Source organism: Protopterus annectens, chromosome 14.part0 (genome assembly GCF_019279795.1).
Source record: "Protopterus annectens isolate FY-2018-M chromosome 14.part0, PAN1.0, whole genome shotgun sequence".
Taxonomy (NCBI): Eukaryota; Metazoa; Chordata; order Ceratodontiformes; family Protopteridae; genus Protopterus; species Protopterus annectens.
Window position 1 is genome coordinate 16,185,567 of NC_056748.1, and position 16,735 is coordinate 16,202,301.

The 16,735-nt window shown below is 44.5% G+C and overlaps 1 protein-coding gene across 2 annotated transcripts in view; it reads right to left on the reverse strand.

Moving 5' to 3' along the window:
- The window catches only part of BBIP1 (BBSome interacting protein 1), a 384,558-nt gene that overhangs the window by 206,262 nt on the left and 161,561 nt on the right, over window positions 1-16,735 (reverse strand). For both annotated transcript variants that reach the window (XM_044055716.1, XM_044055717.1), the window contains exon 2: window positions 6,947-7,028. In XM_044055716.1, the coding sequence (XP_043911651.1) occupies window positions 6,947-6,992 (46 nt within the window). In that variant the 5' untranslated portion in view covers window positions 6,993-7,028. The remainder of the gene's footprint in view (window positions 1-6,946; window positions 7,029-16,735) is intronic.

The window sequence follows — 16,735 nt, forward strand, 5'->3', positions numbered from 1 at the left end:
GCCCGCTTCAAATGCCTCCAAGAACACGGACTCGTCCGAGGAAGACTTGGGGGCAGACCACCCCCTCCTTATGCGGAGCATTTCCATGATGTCTCCAAATGAGACATCCTCGGGGGGTGATCTTGGGGAGCCTTCCCCTTCCTCCAAGTCCGTGTCTTCTGTGAGAGACTCGGGAGAGTCAATGTGCCTCCTTTTGCACGTATGTTTGTGGGGAATATCCTCCGGGGGGCTGTCAGAAGACTCCTCGCAAACAGTGACCTGTTCCAGGGGAACAGCTTGGGGCAAAGGAGCGGGCTGTCCCAAGGGCCGGATGGTGGAAGCCTGACCCAGTGCAGATGGAGCGCAGGACGGAGCCGAAGCAAGTGCCGGGCGTCCGGAGACCCTCAACAGGGCCCTCTCCACTACATCAAAAGCCGAAGGGGAGCCGACCTCGACCAAAGGATCCGACAATCGGCTCCCCCTCGGATCCGAGGATTGGATCGGAGCCGGCGCCGAAGCGCTCGGATCCGAAGGGACAGTGCGCTCCGACACCGACGGCGCCGAAGGAGCACTGATCCCCCCGGATCCGAAGCTCGGATCCAGGCTCCGAGAGGTCGGATCCGAAGCACTCGAGGGCAGGGTCGGATCCTTATCTCTGTAATAAAACAAAAAAATCTCTTGTTTTCCCACTTTACTGAACTAGAGTAGTCCAGTTTCAGAGTTGCTGATCCCTGGGCTTTGTTTTTAGTTCCTGTTACTGATCCATTGCCTTATTAGGAAGGAGGGAAGTTTCTTTGCTTACCAGTGGGAGTGGGAAGCACTGAGCGGCCTTTTTGTCCGATTTGGTGAAGTTTCAGCCAGAAACTAGTAGTCCATTGGTCGTTTTGGGCCAATTCCTAGCTCCCTTCAGCCCCCTGCTATAAAACACGCTAAACTGTACTGCTGATCTAACCAGCATATCCTATAACTGAAAAGTTCATCTCTACTTGATTCCCAAGTAGACTATTCTCTATCTGTAAAGCCTAGCACTTACTCCTACAGTACTTGCACCTTGATAAAGCACTCTTATTATAGATAGTACCCCACCAGCCTAAAACCCACTTCCCGGAGTCCTTTGAAAGTTCTTTATCTACTACTTCTAGTATGTCGAGGGATCAGTTGCTAGTGTCCTCTCCAGCTCAACTGGTGAACCTGGGAATATTGAGGCAATGTTACAATTGCCTCATGTACACAGACAATCCTCTCCTTCTCCCACAAAACACAAATACATGCGAGATGCAACTATACGGCCAAACTGGAGGCTGAGCTCTCTCAACATAGGACTGGCAAGACCAGACAGGAGGAGAAGGTAACCACACACAATACATACCCAGTCACACATGGTACCATCACAACTTCAAATCATACACATACTCACACAAAGACATACTCGGAGGCTCTGATCAAAAATTTACCAAAACAGCAGAGGCCACCAAAGCAGACACCCAAACAACTACCACCTCACGACCCAACACATGCAACACATAGACCACACAGTCAGAGTGTCAAACAGTCACAGCCCTTAAGGCCAAACAAAATGCCAGACACACTTGTCATTGGTGATTCCATAGTCAGACACACTGACGTCCCGCTCACCAGACTGAGTAAGGAGAAGGTCACAGTAAGCTGCCTGTCGGGCGCTAGAATCCGCCACATAACGCAAGCACTCAGGTCTCTCAACAGCAGGTACAAGTACGACTCAGTCATTGTCCACGCTGGTGTCAACGACCTGAGACGATACCTCCTTGGACTACATGAAAAGGGACGTCGAGGAGCTCTCTGATTATGTAGCCCAGGCAGGTATGACCCTGACCTTGAGCAGTATCCTACCTTCACCTAGAATGATGCCACAATACAGTGATAAGATGATCAGCTTTAATAATTGGCTTAAATTCTGGTGTCATTCAAAGGGGATCCAATGTCTGTCTGCCTGGGATGACATGCTGGACAAGCCACGCTGCTTCAAGGGACGGCTTGCACCTGTCACCCTGGGCTTCCGGATATTGGCAAAGGCTCTTTCCACCCCATAGTGCCTGTTTTAGGCAAGGCTCAAATTCTAAACCTACGACCCTAGAACACCAAAAGGAAAAAACTAAGGGTAATGCTGCTCAATGCCAGAAGTCTTAATCTCAAGATGCACGACTCGAGGCCCTTCTCAATATGGAGAACATCGATGTCTGTGCTGTGACAGAAACCTGGTTCAAGGTTCCTGAGAGCACCCCAGCACTAACAGGTTTCACCTCATATCATGCTCCGCCCCAAAATCCGGACAACACCAAGAAAGGAGGGGTGTCCATATTCATAAAGGACACCCACACCTCAAGGTTGGTGGCAACGCACGATGCATCGGAGACCATCCAGGTGCAATTAACCATAGGCAAGACTGCTCTGCAATTTGTAGCATGTTACAGGCCACCCTCTCAAACTCAGGAACCTCACATGGCCTTCCTGAAAACATTGGAGGGGATAAATGTATCTCCAAACACCATCATACTAGGTGACTTCAACTACCCTAATATAGACTGGGAACACTACTCAAGCCCGAACACTCTAACCCAAAGATTCCTGGAGTTCATAAACTCAAATGCCATGGAACAACTAGTCACCATCCCCACAAGAGGTGAAAACATACTTGATCTCATCATCACGATCATGGGATCAAAATGTTCAACACTGGAAGTATACCCCTCACTGGTGAGATCAGATCATAAACTAATCTCGCTGGAGGTCCTCATCCCGCCCTCACCTGAAACAAAAAAGACCACAGTGAAAAACTTTTCAAAAGCCGATTTCACACTTCTAAAAACTAGTGTGGTCTCCTTTAAGGCCCCTGAGCCAGTGGTAAACATTACTCAAACCGCTGAATCACTTACAAATGCCTTCTACCAGCACCTACAGGACTGCATGGATCAGGCAATCCCAAACAAAACTAAGACTCTCTGTACCAAAGGCAAGCGTCCAGTCTGGTGGACCCCAGCCATAAACAAGCTCTACAACAAAAGGAGGAAGCTACTACAAGATAGAGCAAAATCCTTGAAAGGTAAGACACCTTTGATCATTATAAGTAAAAACTAAGAGCTCTCATAAAATCATCAAAGGCAAATTTTGAGAGAAAAATCGCCAAGGATTCTAAAGACAATCATAAGGCCTTCTTTAGCTATGTTAGAAACCTAGGAGGAAACTCCCAGATATGCTCAGAATTAGTTCAAAATGATGTGAAAATTACTGAACCTACACACATTGCTAACATACTGGCTGACAGGTTCAGTGCAAACTTCTCCCTCCCCCAAAAGGAGAGATATCTATTCCAGAGGATTGTAGCCCCCAAACATCTCCAACGCCCAGGTGAGAACTGCCCTCACTAAGGCAAAAACACAGCATCCATGGGACCGGATGGTGTCCCGGCTGTGTGCTTCATGAACTCAACGAGGAATTAAACCCACAGTTAGGACAGCTGTTTAATCTTAGCCTCACCTCAGGATACGCACTCAAGGAGTGGCGACGGCGACTGTGGTCCCACTTCATAAGGGCGGTGCATCCACAGACCCTGGAAATTACCGCCCATTAGCTTGACAAGCCTTATCTGCAAAGCCATGGAGAGGATCATAATGGAACTCATAAATAAAGACATAGGGAACTTGCAGACTTTGGATCCAACCCAGTTTGGCTTTGTCAAAGGCAGATCCTGCCTCTTAAACTTGGTTGACTTTTTGAGACAGTCACCAAGGCCATTGATGAGGGAAAGGCAGTCCATACAGCCTACCTCGACCTGGCAAAGGCCTTCGACACAATACCCCACTCAGGTATCATCGAAAAACTCATCAGCTTGAATGTAAACCCATACATCACAAGATGGGTTGCAAACTGGCTAAGCGACAGAACCCACAGGGTCAGAGTTGCTGGAGCCATGTCAGACTCAAAGCCTGTCACAAGTGGTGTCCCACAGGGCTCAGTCCTGGGTCCACTCTTGTTCGGCATCTACTTTTCTGAAGTACAAGCAAACACAGGAGGGTTATGGCTGACAAAGTTTGCAGATGACTGCAAACTGGGCCATAGTCGAAAACACATCTGACACAGATATCCTCCAGAAGGGCCTCACAGAAACGGATAACTGGTGCCAGAGCCATGGCCTGAAGTTAAACGCCAAAAATGCATAGTCATACCCTTCGGGAAAAACAAGGTTACCCCTAGCTACCATATAGGTGACAATCCACTGAGCACAGAAAAGTCATCAGGGATCTGGGGACCCAAGTTGACAGTAGTCTTCGCTTGACACTCATGTTGCTAAAGTAGTTAGGAAAACCTTCTATAATCGCCCACCTGATCATGAAGGGATTCACATCTAGATCAAGGGAGGTCATCGTCCCCTGTACTCATCACTCATTAGACCTATGATTGAGTACAATGCCCCATTCGAATGTATCTGACCAGACACCTGATGCAGCTTGAAAGGCCCCAAAAGTTCCTCACCAAAAGGATAAAGGGTCTCAAAAATATGTCTTATGCTGCCCGACTGAAAGAACTCCAGCTTTATTCAGTCTCATACCGCTTGCTCAGAGGTGACCTGTGCCTGACATATAAGGCCATGTCAAACCCAGATTTGATGAATATGCTTCACCTCAAAAATCTAGATCCCTCAGAACCACAAGGGCGGAGACTTAAACCTTGACACGGTTATAAATAGAACGTGCTGGAGGGACAGATTCATCACCCAGAGACTCCCTATGCTGTGGAACAAAATCCCGGTACATGTGAGGCAGAGCACCTCGCTGGCCTTGTTCAAGAGGAATCTTGACCAATGGATGGGAGATCGCAGATATACCCCAGGGATTACTTCAGTGTCACTGCTTGACAGAGGCACAGAAAAATGATAGGCATAGTTTTTATTCAAACTAAAGGGGTGGCGAAAGCCACATAACTATGGGCTAGGCTTATAAATGCCCTTGGGCAGATAGGTTCATAGGTTCATAGGTTCATACTAGGCTAAGTACCAAGTACTATCGGCGCCGACCCACCCCCGGCTCCGAAGCTGCTCGGCTCCAACTGCTCCGAACCCGGGTAGCGGGTCGGAGAAGGAGCAATTGGCTTAAAGAAAGGGGTTGAGCTCCCCCCCAGAGGGGGGGGAGGCAAGAGCACTCCCATCTGCATCTGGGCCTGGATGAACCTTCTCATCATCCGGTCCAGATCAGCGTCTGACAGGCTATAGGTCGATCTCGACAAGGCTACCGAGGTAGGCCTAGAGTGCCTCCTGGATAGCCTCGACGGAGATCGGGTCTCCTCCTCCTCAGGTCCCGGTGAAAAACAGAGCCGAGGAGGGGGAGAACCAGCAGACAAGGAGGCCGGAGGAGAAGCCCGCTTGGCTGGCGGGGCCAAAACAGAGGTCTCGGCCCGTCGCTTATGGTGCTTCTCCCTCCGGTCCTTCTTTCTAGCTTCCCTCTCCTCCGAACCACTACAGGGAGATTGAGTCCCAGGAGGAGGAGGGGGAGCCGGAGAGGAGACAACCGTAGAAACGGTTACCCCCGAAGGAGCGGAGGAAGGAGCAGAGTCCGGTGGCAAAAGACCCGCCAAGACAAGCTTGGACCTCCGCTCCTTCAATGCCCTGGGGTTGAACCCTGCACAAATGGAACATGCAGAAGTGAGGTGTTCAACCCCAAGGCATCTAACGCACAGAGTGTGGCCATCAGCCGGGGAAAGCTTATGGCCACACTCGGAGCACTTAGAGAACACAGCTTTGGGTTGTTCAGACATCCCAAAGTACAAAAAAAAGTTACTAAACTAAGGGTAAAAGCAAAGTAACTAAAGCACACAACAGGCCCAAACACACACTACACTACCAGCGAGGGGAGGGAAAAGTAAAATTAAATTTAAAACACTAGAAAGTATAAATAAGTAATAGGGAAACCTAAACTTTCACACAATTTTCACACAAAAATACAATTTTTAACACTCAAAATACTTGAAAAAGAGCACTTAGCTGAAGAGCTTAGGAACACAAATCTGGTCACCAGCGCGGCAAACAAGATCTGAGGTCATGTAGGGAGAGCAGGGCATTATGGGTGAGGGGAGGAGCTGAGAGCTTGGATCCATAGCTGGTAAACCATGCCGGTTCGGATCCGATGTCGGATCCATAACCCACAGGTTGCAGACAAATGAATCTCCTACTTCAGATCTTGTGTTTAGTCATTTCAGCTCATGTTGCCTGACAGTTTGGGCATGTGAAAGGTGCCCTGAAACTTTGGAAGCTGGTCAGCTGTTACATCATTGGTAGGCTACATCTCATATAGCTTAGGCTACTGCAGCAGTGATTAATATGATGAAAATTCTGTACCTGCAGTTTTCGTGTCATACACAATTCCCAATTGATACTGGGGTAACTGAAGTCACCCATTAATATGGTATTTGGTTGCAGTGCCTCCAGTAAGCTTAAATACATCTTATGGGTTTCCTGGGTCATAGTGGGGGATCTACATAGAGAGGCATCTTTTCTACTATCACTGTAAACCTAGAGAACTGTATGGACAGCCTCAAATTCTTCTCCAGTCAATCTTGTGTTGCCATCCTTGAGGATGAAGGAAATGTTTGAATATGGTTTGCTGGCTAGGCTTGCAATAGTCTGTAGACTGAATGCCTAATACTTTCATATGAGCCTATGGCATAATAGCAAGACTACTGAAAAAGCATTAAATCTGATCATCTCAGCATTATAATTTTACCAGTTATACATATTTAGCAGAACTTGCAACATGAACAATTCTTCTAATCCCCTCAAATGTGTAGCACCTGCCATTTTTAAAGTATAAGCAAGAAAGGAGAGGCCATGCGACCAATACTTGTTAATATTGCATGAAAGCAAAGCAACCTTCATAAGGATAAATGCAAACATCATCTTTACAGTGCCAGTGTCTTGCAGTATTTATATTTAACCTACCTTGTTTAGGAAGTACTTCTCGAAACATGGACTTTATTTCAGGCATTCTGTGGGGTTTCACAGTGTTAAACACTTACAAAGCCTTTACAAAGAAGAAAGAGAATAATCTTAGGAAATATCAAGTAAAACTAAACCAACTTCATGATGGATGCAGCTTACTCACAGCAATCTGTAAATTACATACAAGATCTTTTTAACCAAAGCATATTTCTCCTGATTTTGCAAACCTTTTCCTAGTCCAGGTCTAAGGATGTTATAACACTACTGTACTTGACCGTCACCAGACCATTAATAGAGAACATACTCCCTTCTGCATCTACTTCACCAGACACCTGCAGCAGCTGGAGACAACACAGAGGTTTCTCACCAAGAAAATACAGGGCCTCCAAATCATGACTTACATGGTTAGACTGAAAGCCCCGTCACTGTACTCTGTATCATACAAGCTGCTGAGAGGCGAGTTGTGCCTGGCTTACAGGGCAGTCTCTGACCCTCCCCTGATAGATATGCTGCACGTCTGTAAGGGCTCTAGGGCCGCTAGCCTAGTATCCTCCTATGAACCTATAAGCGCTATTCCCACAAGTCAATGGCAGTCTTAGATTTTATTTATCAAAATATACTGTTTATTTACCTAACTGCAATACATATTGTAAGATCTATTTATTTATCTGTTACTTTGTATTAGCTTAAACAACCAGCTCTGGTTCCAAGTTTTTTTCTTTACACTTTTTCATTTTTTGTTCATTTGTTAACCAAGTAAGCCTGATGGACACAAGTGTTCCTTCTCAGGGATGCCATGAGAGCATAGTCTGACTAAGTGGCTTGCTCAGAATTGCACAGCAAGCAAATGGAGATGGAAATAATCATACCTTGTACTTCCGAGTACATAAAACAGCTCATTAAACCCTTCTGTATTTAGCCTAGCCCTTATATCATTTTTTTCTGTTATACCTTGATAATACAATACATTTTTTGATAAGTGTTATTTTTGTTTGCTGTGTCTGCTTACCCTAACTGGTAAGCTCATTTTTGATACTTTTTAAAAGTGGGTCTATTTACCCTTACCTGGTATTTTCATTTTTCTGTTCCACTTTTACTTACTATTATACCCTACTACATTTATCACATTGCAATGCAATATACTTAACTGGATTACATTGCCCTTATCAAAGTTACACCCCTTCTTACGGTTTCATACTATTTTTGCTGAGTTATTTTCCATTTTGGCCTCCCTAATGAAATGTCAGTACTTGTAACATTGAGTGTCCACAGACTGGAAAAAACCCCACTGAAAATGCAAGAAATGAGCAATCTCGAGCATCGCTCTTCTACTTTAAAATTGTTTTTTGCAGAAGGCAAGTCCGCCTGCACCCCAAAATGTGGAACCAAGCCTCCCACACTCCATAAATGTATATACCAACTCTGAGATGTCCATATTTTGTAGAAAAAGGAATATTCCAAGAAATGTCCATCTCAGACCTGGTATATAAATCTGTTTTTTCGGCCATTCAGTTTCTGTATTTTGGGACTCACTCATACGGGTCCCAACATTTCAAATGATTACCTCCATTTTGTCATACCTTCCTCCGTTTTTGTTATGTGCCTTTACGTTTTTTTTTTTATCCTCAAACACCTAGATATCCTAGTATGAACAAACAAACAAATGCAAGTATATTACTGTTGACAACAGACTCCGTTCTACGTCTCCCACTGACCATCACACCTACCACACCAGCTGGAGTCCATGTCTACTGAATAAAATACAAACAGCCTGGGTGACTAACAACTTCTCTATTAACTGTCAAAATGTATACAACCAACAACAAATCTGCTCAATGGATCCTTAACTTGATTAAAGTCAATTCTCTTGAACAAACTGTCCCTTCTCTGAGTAGAAGTTCCAATCTCCTTGACCTCCTAACAAATGTAGCCTCTGCCTGCTCCTCAAACAACATCTCCAACTCCAGAATTACATCAGACAGACTCTACTTAAGAAGCCAATCCATGAGTCTGTCCAACTGAACTGTATTCAGAATTTCTCCAAGGCATACCTCATAGCACTCTCAGAGGATCTAATAAAATATAAAAACTGCTGACTCTGTTCCACAGACCTTGCACTTTCAAATCTTTGAAAACTGCTCCTCATTCAAAGTCTGAAGCACACTGACAAGGATGCAGAAGAAAGAATTATGTGTGGGGGAGCCTGGACTGCGATCTACCACAGAATCTCCCTCCTTACAAACCCCAATATAGGCATGGAGTCCTTTATGTAACTGCATAGATGTACACACACACACACACACACACACACACACACACACACGCACACTTGTTTATTGGAGCTTCTATGCATATACTGTTTGAGATTTTTGATGGTTACTCATATGCATTACCTTTTATTTGCATACAGTACATAGTTTTGTTAACTTTTGATGTAAAACAGGCTGATCAGTTGGTTATTGTTTGATCAGTGTTCTACCTTGGCAAACAAATTTAGATAAATCCATAAAATGGTGCAGTTGCAGAGCCCACGCTAATTTGAGGTTCTACTGGATTTTGCTCATGTGAAGTCTGGCCAGAGGAATCAAAAATCATAAAAGCCATGTACTCCAGTATCCTGAGAAATTCCCTGGCAGATGCTTGATTGGAAATTTGCAGGAAGAACTTTTGGAATGTCTCTACTTTGGAGAAGGAAAGGCTCTTCCCGGGGCAGAATCTAACAGACATCCCAGGGAAACAATTTTTTAAGAAGTGATGAGAAGATTTCTTTAGGTTTACTTGAAAACCTGGTCTGAGCAGGAGATTCTGAACACTTGCTAAGTACTCCTGAGTCCTGACAACTGGAAAAAGACAGTCTAGAAATACAAGACAATAATCCAAGTATGGAAAAATCGGAATGTCTTAAGTGTGCAGTAAGCAATTACTGAATCTAAACACTCTTTACTGCTCCAAGGATATTTACGTAGTCAAAAAGTCAAGACAGAAGTACAGTTGTGTAAGTTGAACTTACCATAACAGTAGATGTTTTGAATGATCTCTGCTGTAGTAGGCTTAGCTACTACATACTTAGGTTATATCTTGTCAAGGATATAAAAGCCAGTCAGCTGCCAAAGTTGCAGGGCACCTTCCACACATCCAATCTGTCAAGCAGCTCGAGCTGAGCTGATTACCAGACATGTTTGGGTGCAAAGCTCTTTAGAGCTTTAGTGCCACCAAATAGTACACTCTTTTCAGGCTTGAGAAAATCCTTTGCTGGGCAGATGAGTTCCCTTTTAGGGAAAAAAAAGTACAGTTGTGTACCTACCATAAATGTAGATGTTCGAGTGTATTCACTGTTGCAGTCATTACAATTGGGTTATCCTGCAGGCAGGCTACCCGGAGTCGGCCTGAATTCCAAAGTCCTGGTCCGGCGTCGGTTGCTGTCGCCTCCTCCCTGACGTCAGTGCGCCAGGGGTATAAAAGATGCAGCCGACGCCATTTTCTTCAGTTTTTCTTGCCCCAGATGTCAGGTGCCCCCAAAAGGGTAGGCTAAATTATGCGAATAAACATGCATGCAGTAAAGGAAAACTCTACCTTCATCTACAAGCAAATACACCACATAGGTTCTATAGAATAGAGAAGTACAGATTAGACCCAGCAAAGGAAAGGGGGATGGTGGGTGGGTAACCTGGACTGCAATAGTGAATACACTCGAACATCTATATTTATGGTAGGTACACAACTGTACTATGTTCATCATGTTTCACTGTTGCAGTCATTACAATTGGGTTGAATCCCAAAGCTATGGTTGGGCGGCTGGGGCTAAATAGGATTAGGAGAGGCTATGAGGCCCTGCAGAACTGCAGTGGCAAAGCCTGCTCTAGATTTAGAGTAGAGAGGTAAGTGATAGTGCTTTGTAAAAGTGTGCACTGAACTCCAAGTTGCAGCCTCTAAGATGTCTTTGGTCGGTACTCCTCTGAGGAAGGCTGCTGAAGTGGCTGCTGCTCTGGTTGAATGTGGCCTAATGCCCTTAGGCACTGATTTGCCATGCTGTGAATAGCAGAAATGAATGCAGTGGCCTATCCATTTTGAAATAGTCTGCTTTGAGATAGCCGCTCTTTGTGATCCTGCAGCATATGCCACTAGAAGTTGTTCAGTTTTTCTGAAGGCTTTGGTTCTGTCCAAGCAGAAGCGTAGCTGCCTGTGAATGTCCAAAGAATGCAGAAGTCTCTCACCCTTATTCTGTGGGTTTGGATAAAAGGTAGGCAAATGAATTGTTTGATTCAGGGCCACACTGAACACTACCTTAGGCATAAATGTCGGGTTTGTCCTCAGAGAAACCCTGTCCTGATGGAAAATGATAAAGGGTTCCACAACCATGAGTGCCTGTAACTCTGAGACTCTTCTTGCAGAGGTTATTGCTAGGAGCAGAGCTGTTTTCCAAGATAAGAATTTTATATCAGCTGTAGAGGCTGGTTCAAAAGGAGGCAGTGTGAGTTTTTCCAAGACATAATTTAGGTCCCATGCAGGTATTGGTGCTTTCCTTGGGGGTCTTAAGTTTTTGGCCCCTCTGAGGTACTGCCTTAGTAATGGATGAGAAAATAGAGGTGGTTCTGTATTGTACCGAGCTGAAATGGCAGAGGCATGAATCTTAATTGAGGAAAAGGATAGGCCTTTGTACAGCATTTCAGTTAAGTATTGTAAAATCTGAGGAATATTTGGTACAATTGTGTCAATTCTTTGTGCTTGGTTCCAAGCACAGGATCTCTTCCATTTTTCTGCATAAGATTTTCTGGTGCTAGGCTTCCTGGCCTCAAAAATAACATCCATCACTGCTTTACACAGAGGCATGTTTTGAATGGTTACATTATCCGCCATGCTGCCAGGTTTAAAGTCCTGAGCTGGCTGTGCAGGATCTGACTGTTTTGTTGAGTCAAAAAGTGAGGAATTTGAGGCAATGTCCAGGCTGCGCATTGAGACAAGCTCTTTAGGATTGGGTACCAGTGCTGGCGGGGCCAGTCTGGGGCAATCAATATCATTTTTGGCTTCTCTTGTCTGACCTTTAGGAGTACCTTGGGAGAGGCAGTGGGGGAAAAGGTATATGCTGTTAAGTTTTTCCATTTGAAAGATAGAGCATCCACTTTCCATGCTAGCTTGTGATAAGTCCTTGTGCAGAATTTCTGTAGTTGGCAATTGTGAGGAAAGGCAAAGAGGTCTATGCCCGGGCATCCCCATTTCCTTGTTATCACGCTGAAGACTTGTGGATCCAATTTCAACTCGTGGGGATCCATTAGGTTTCTGCTTAGTTCATCTGCCAGAGAATTTATCCTTCCTGGCAGGTATTGTGCTTGCAGATGTACTTGGTAAGTCAATGCTGTGTCCCACAAAGTCATGGCTAGTCTGCAGAGGGGTAGGAATGTGTGCCTCCCTGCTTATGTTCCACATGACTGTAGTATTGTCCGTCTTTATCAATAGTTGTCCTGGATGAAGTAGATCCTTGAAGGCTGTCAGGGCATTTTGAACAGCTAGCATCTCTTTTTGATTGATATGTAGATGCATTTGGCTTGCGGACCATGTGCCCTGAAAACATCTTCCTGCCATATGGGCTCCCCAGGCATAATCTGATGCATCTGTTGTTAATGTCTGCCTGGCTGTGGGTAAATTGAAAGTCTGTCCCTTGTTGTGGTGACAGGCCTATGCCCACCATCAAAACTGCTGTGAGGGTAATTATTGTTTCCAAGCTGTGGCAATGTTGAGTCCATACACTTTTTATATACCATTGTAGTTTCCTCATATGCAGTCTTGCATATGGAATTAGCAGTATGCCGGATGCCATGAAGCCCACAGCCTGCAGAATTTTTCTTGCAGATAACTGGGTCTTTGTTACCAACATTTTGAAATAAGTAGTCAGTTGTCTTTGTTTGTCTGGCGTGAGACAGTTGTCTTTGTCTGGCGTGAGATAAGCCATCTGGGCCATTGTATTTAAGCTTGCATCCAGGAATATTATCTCTTGTGAAGGTACTAGTTTTGATTTCTTTTCGTTTACTGTGTACCCCAGGCATGTTAGTAATCGTTTTACAAATGCCAGATGCTGTAGTAGAATGTCCTTGTTCTCTGCTTGAATAAGGCAATCGTCCAAGTAAGGATAAATTTGTATTCCTCTTTGTCTGCAAAATGCAATTACTGGTGCCAGGCATTTTGTGAAGACCCTGGGCGCAGTAGATAAGCCAAAGGGCTGTGCAGAGAATTGATAGTGCATTGAGCCAGCTACAAATCTGAGGTATCTTCTGCATGAATGTCTGATTGGGACATGCAGGTATGTCTCTTTTTGGTCTAAAGTCACAAGCCATGCCTTCTTGCCCAGCATGGGCAGAAGCTGCTGCAGAGTCAACATTTTGAATTTTGGAATATCCAGAAATGTGTTTAGAATAGACAGGTCCAGTATTGGTCTCTATGCATTGTCCTTTCTGGGCAGCAAGAAGAGTCTTGAGTAAAATCCTAGTCCCTGCTCTTGCTGTGGCACTCGCTGAATGGCCCTCCTGTCCATGAGGGCTGAAACTTGTTTCTGAGCCTCTGCCCATTGATTGTGTGGCAGGTCTGGCATTCCATTTGCCCTTGGCAGGGTGTGAAAATGGAACCTGTAGCCTTGAGAAACTATATTCAGGACCCATTTGTCCTGGGTGATCATGTGCCAATTTTGTGAAAAAAATGCTAGTTTTCCCCCTAAGGGGGCTACCAGAAGATAAGTGCTCAGTGCTGACAGGGAAAGTCATTGAGACTGTTTCCTGTATGGCTGTGATTTATCTTCTCCACTTTTGGAGGTAGAAGCACCCCATTGTTTAGACCTATATGAACCCTGGGGCTGGGATCTGCCTCTGGGGCATCTGTATCTGCCTCTTTGTGGCCTGTCTGACACTGGAAAGGACTAATTCTTTGCAGGCCAGTTCCTGCTAAATCTGTGAGGTTGTACCTGTAAGAAATCCTTGACTGTTTGCATAGATTTAGTTTTATCCTCCATTTTCTTCAACACCTCTTCTGCTTTAACACTAAACAAGGTATCATGCTGTAATGCAGCATCTAATAATTTTGCTTTAACATGATCAGGCAGATTCTTTTCCTTTAACCAAGCATGCCTCCCAATGACAGAACCCATAACAGCGGCCCTGCAGGAGGCCTCCAGAGAATCAAAACCACATTGCAAAGTATGCTTTCCCACTTGTTCAGCTGCATGCAATAAATCCTGCATTTCTTTCTTTGTTTTCTGCACATTCAGAATTTGTCAACATTTTCTGTTTTAGTAGTGACATAAGATATTGTTGATATTTAAGCATATGAAACTGACAATTTAAGGCCCATACAGCCAAAGTAGCAGAAGTGTAAATCTTTTTCACCCATCTGTCCAGGGCCCTTGAATCCCTATCAGAGAGAATTGTTTTTTTTTTTTTTGCAGTGGATGCCTTGACCCCTTTGGGACCCTGAGAAATAGTTTCTGGGTCAGCAGCATGGTTTTTATAAAGAAATTTATGTGAATCAGGAACCCTGTAGTATCTGTCTGGCTTAACAGGAGCTTGTGGTAGAGAGTCAGGAGTGAGACTGGACTCTATAAATACATCATCTACAATGTCTAAAACAGGAGAAATAGCAAGGGGCCTGTGCTGAGGTAGTAAAAGAAAATCTCTGAGCCTTTTCTTAGATTCTGAGTAATCTTGGCTTTCCCAATGAAAATGCTCCCTCATAGTATGCAGGGTCTCCCCAAAAGAATAATCTTCAGGAGGAGAGGCTGAAGGGATAGATTCTTCAGCATCAGAATCATCATAAGGAGTAAGAGAGTATCCCTGTTCAGAAGAGGAATCGGAGGAAATGGAAACTTGATCTGAAGATTCATATTCTGTCTCTTGCCTAGGTCTCTTATCAGGAGGGGGAATGGGAACCCTTGATCAAAGTAATTAGGTCTTCGGCCATTTTAAGCATCTGTTCTTTAGGCATGGAGGCCTGTCCAGGGGAATGTTGTACTTGTTTCTTTGCCTTTAGAGGTGCTTTAGTCTTTGCCTTTGAAGCTGAAGTTGTTTTTACATACAACTGTGTAGGCCTGAAAACACCCTCAGAAGCTGATGCCTGCTCAGCGGCACTGGACCCATCTGAGGGAATAGTTTCCGAGATTCCAATACCTTGAGTTTCCAGCGGCCTAGTCGGCTCCACGTGGAAGTCAGAAGCGGCCTGTGGCTCTGAGGTAGCGGGCGTCAGGGGCTGCAAAAGCGCCTGAGAACTGGCGACTGGCCTAGCTGAAGCCTCGTCATCGGTTTTGGACCTCGGATGCCTGTCCTTTTGTTTGTCTTTGCGCTTTTTATGAATTCCGGTAGTCGGCTGTTCCAACGGCATTATATAATAACATTTTCTGCCAAAATAATGAAATGCAAAATCGTACCGATGGTTAATAGTGCATTGGTTAAATCTAGCACAAAACCGACAACTAGCAACGTTGTGGTCAGGGCCTAGGCAAGGAATACAGTAAGAATGAAAATCCTTATGAGGTATTTGCTTCCCACAAGAAATAAAATTATTAACATTTTCTGACATCGGTCTGGAGAGCAAGAAAAAAGTTTCCCCAACGGGGTACTTAGCTTTAATGAAGACTTTGGATCTGAAATTCAAACTTGAAAATCTCAGGAGTCGGCCGACCGGCACTTGCGAACTGCTTTTGCTTCAGGCACCGTGCGGCAAGAAAGACTGAAGAAAATGGCGTCGGCTGCATCTTTTATACCCCTGGCACACTGACGTCAGGGAGGAGGCGACAGCAACAGACGCCGGACCAGGACTTTGGAATTCAGGCCGACTGCAGGTAGCCTGCCAGCAGGATAACTCAATTGTAATGAATGCAACAGTGAAACACGATGAACATCTTCCTTTTCCTTATTTTTGTTAATGTTTTATTAACTTTTTATTCAGGAAAGTTACTTTAAAGCTAGGAGTGTTGTGTTTTAACAGACTATCAAAGGATGTAACATACCTTTAAATGGAGCACTCATTTTCTTGGTTAGTTTAAAAGTAATGTAAAGTAACTGAAAACATTTATTCTGTGGAGAAATTGTGTTTATTTTTCTTTTGTGGGGGTGGCAATGTTTTAAATTAATTTTTACTGTGTTTTTTTCTAAAAGAACTAACTTTTGTGGAGTGGTAGTGTTGACCAGCAATTGCTGCTTTTCTTCCATGAGAAAAAGGCAAAATTTACGGCTTAACCATGGAAAAGACTACCCGTCCCATGGTCGGTCCTTCTTCCAGCGACAAAAAGAAAAACCTAAGCAAACAGCCTTTGCCACTACAGCAGGCTAGCAATTTGCCTCAGCCACAGGTGGATGACTCCACTGTGGCAATTTGCTGTACCTCAGACCATACATCTTTACCCCAGATCCTCCTGGTGTAGTATCCACAGCCACTAAGGAGTAGAGGTTATCCAAATCCTCTGTGGCCAGTAGAGTCCCTTCAGTAAGACAGACAGAACCACTCAGTGGGTAGGATATAATCCATAAAGCTAAGGCTACTGCAGCACTGATCAATATGATGAACACCTGATAATGTGAGCCAGTTATCTTAAGAAACAGCCAAAATGCCAGCCAATAGGAATGTGATAGTAAGCACCTTTAAAGTCCAGGTTTACCATGAAAGCTTATAAGGGAACAAGAGGTATCAGAGTCTCAAGGGATAATATTTTGAATTTTCGCAAAAAGATTGAGAAAAGAGAAGTATAGCACAGACCTCCATGTCCCTTCTTTCATGGCACCATAAAAATCCTTGAATAAAATCCCTTTGCCC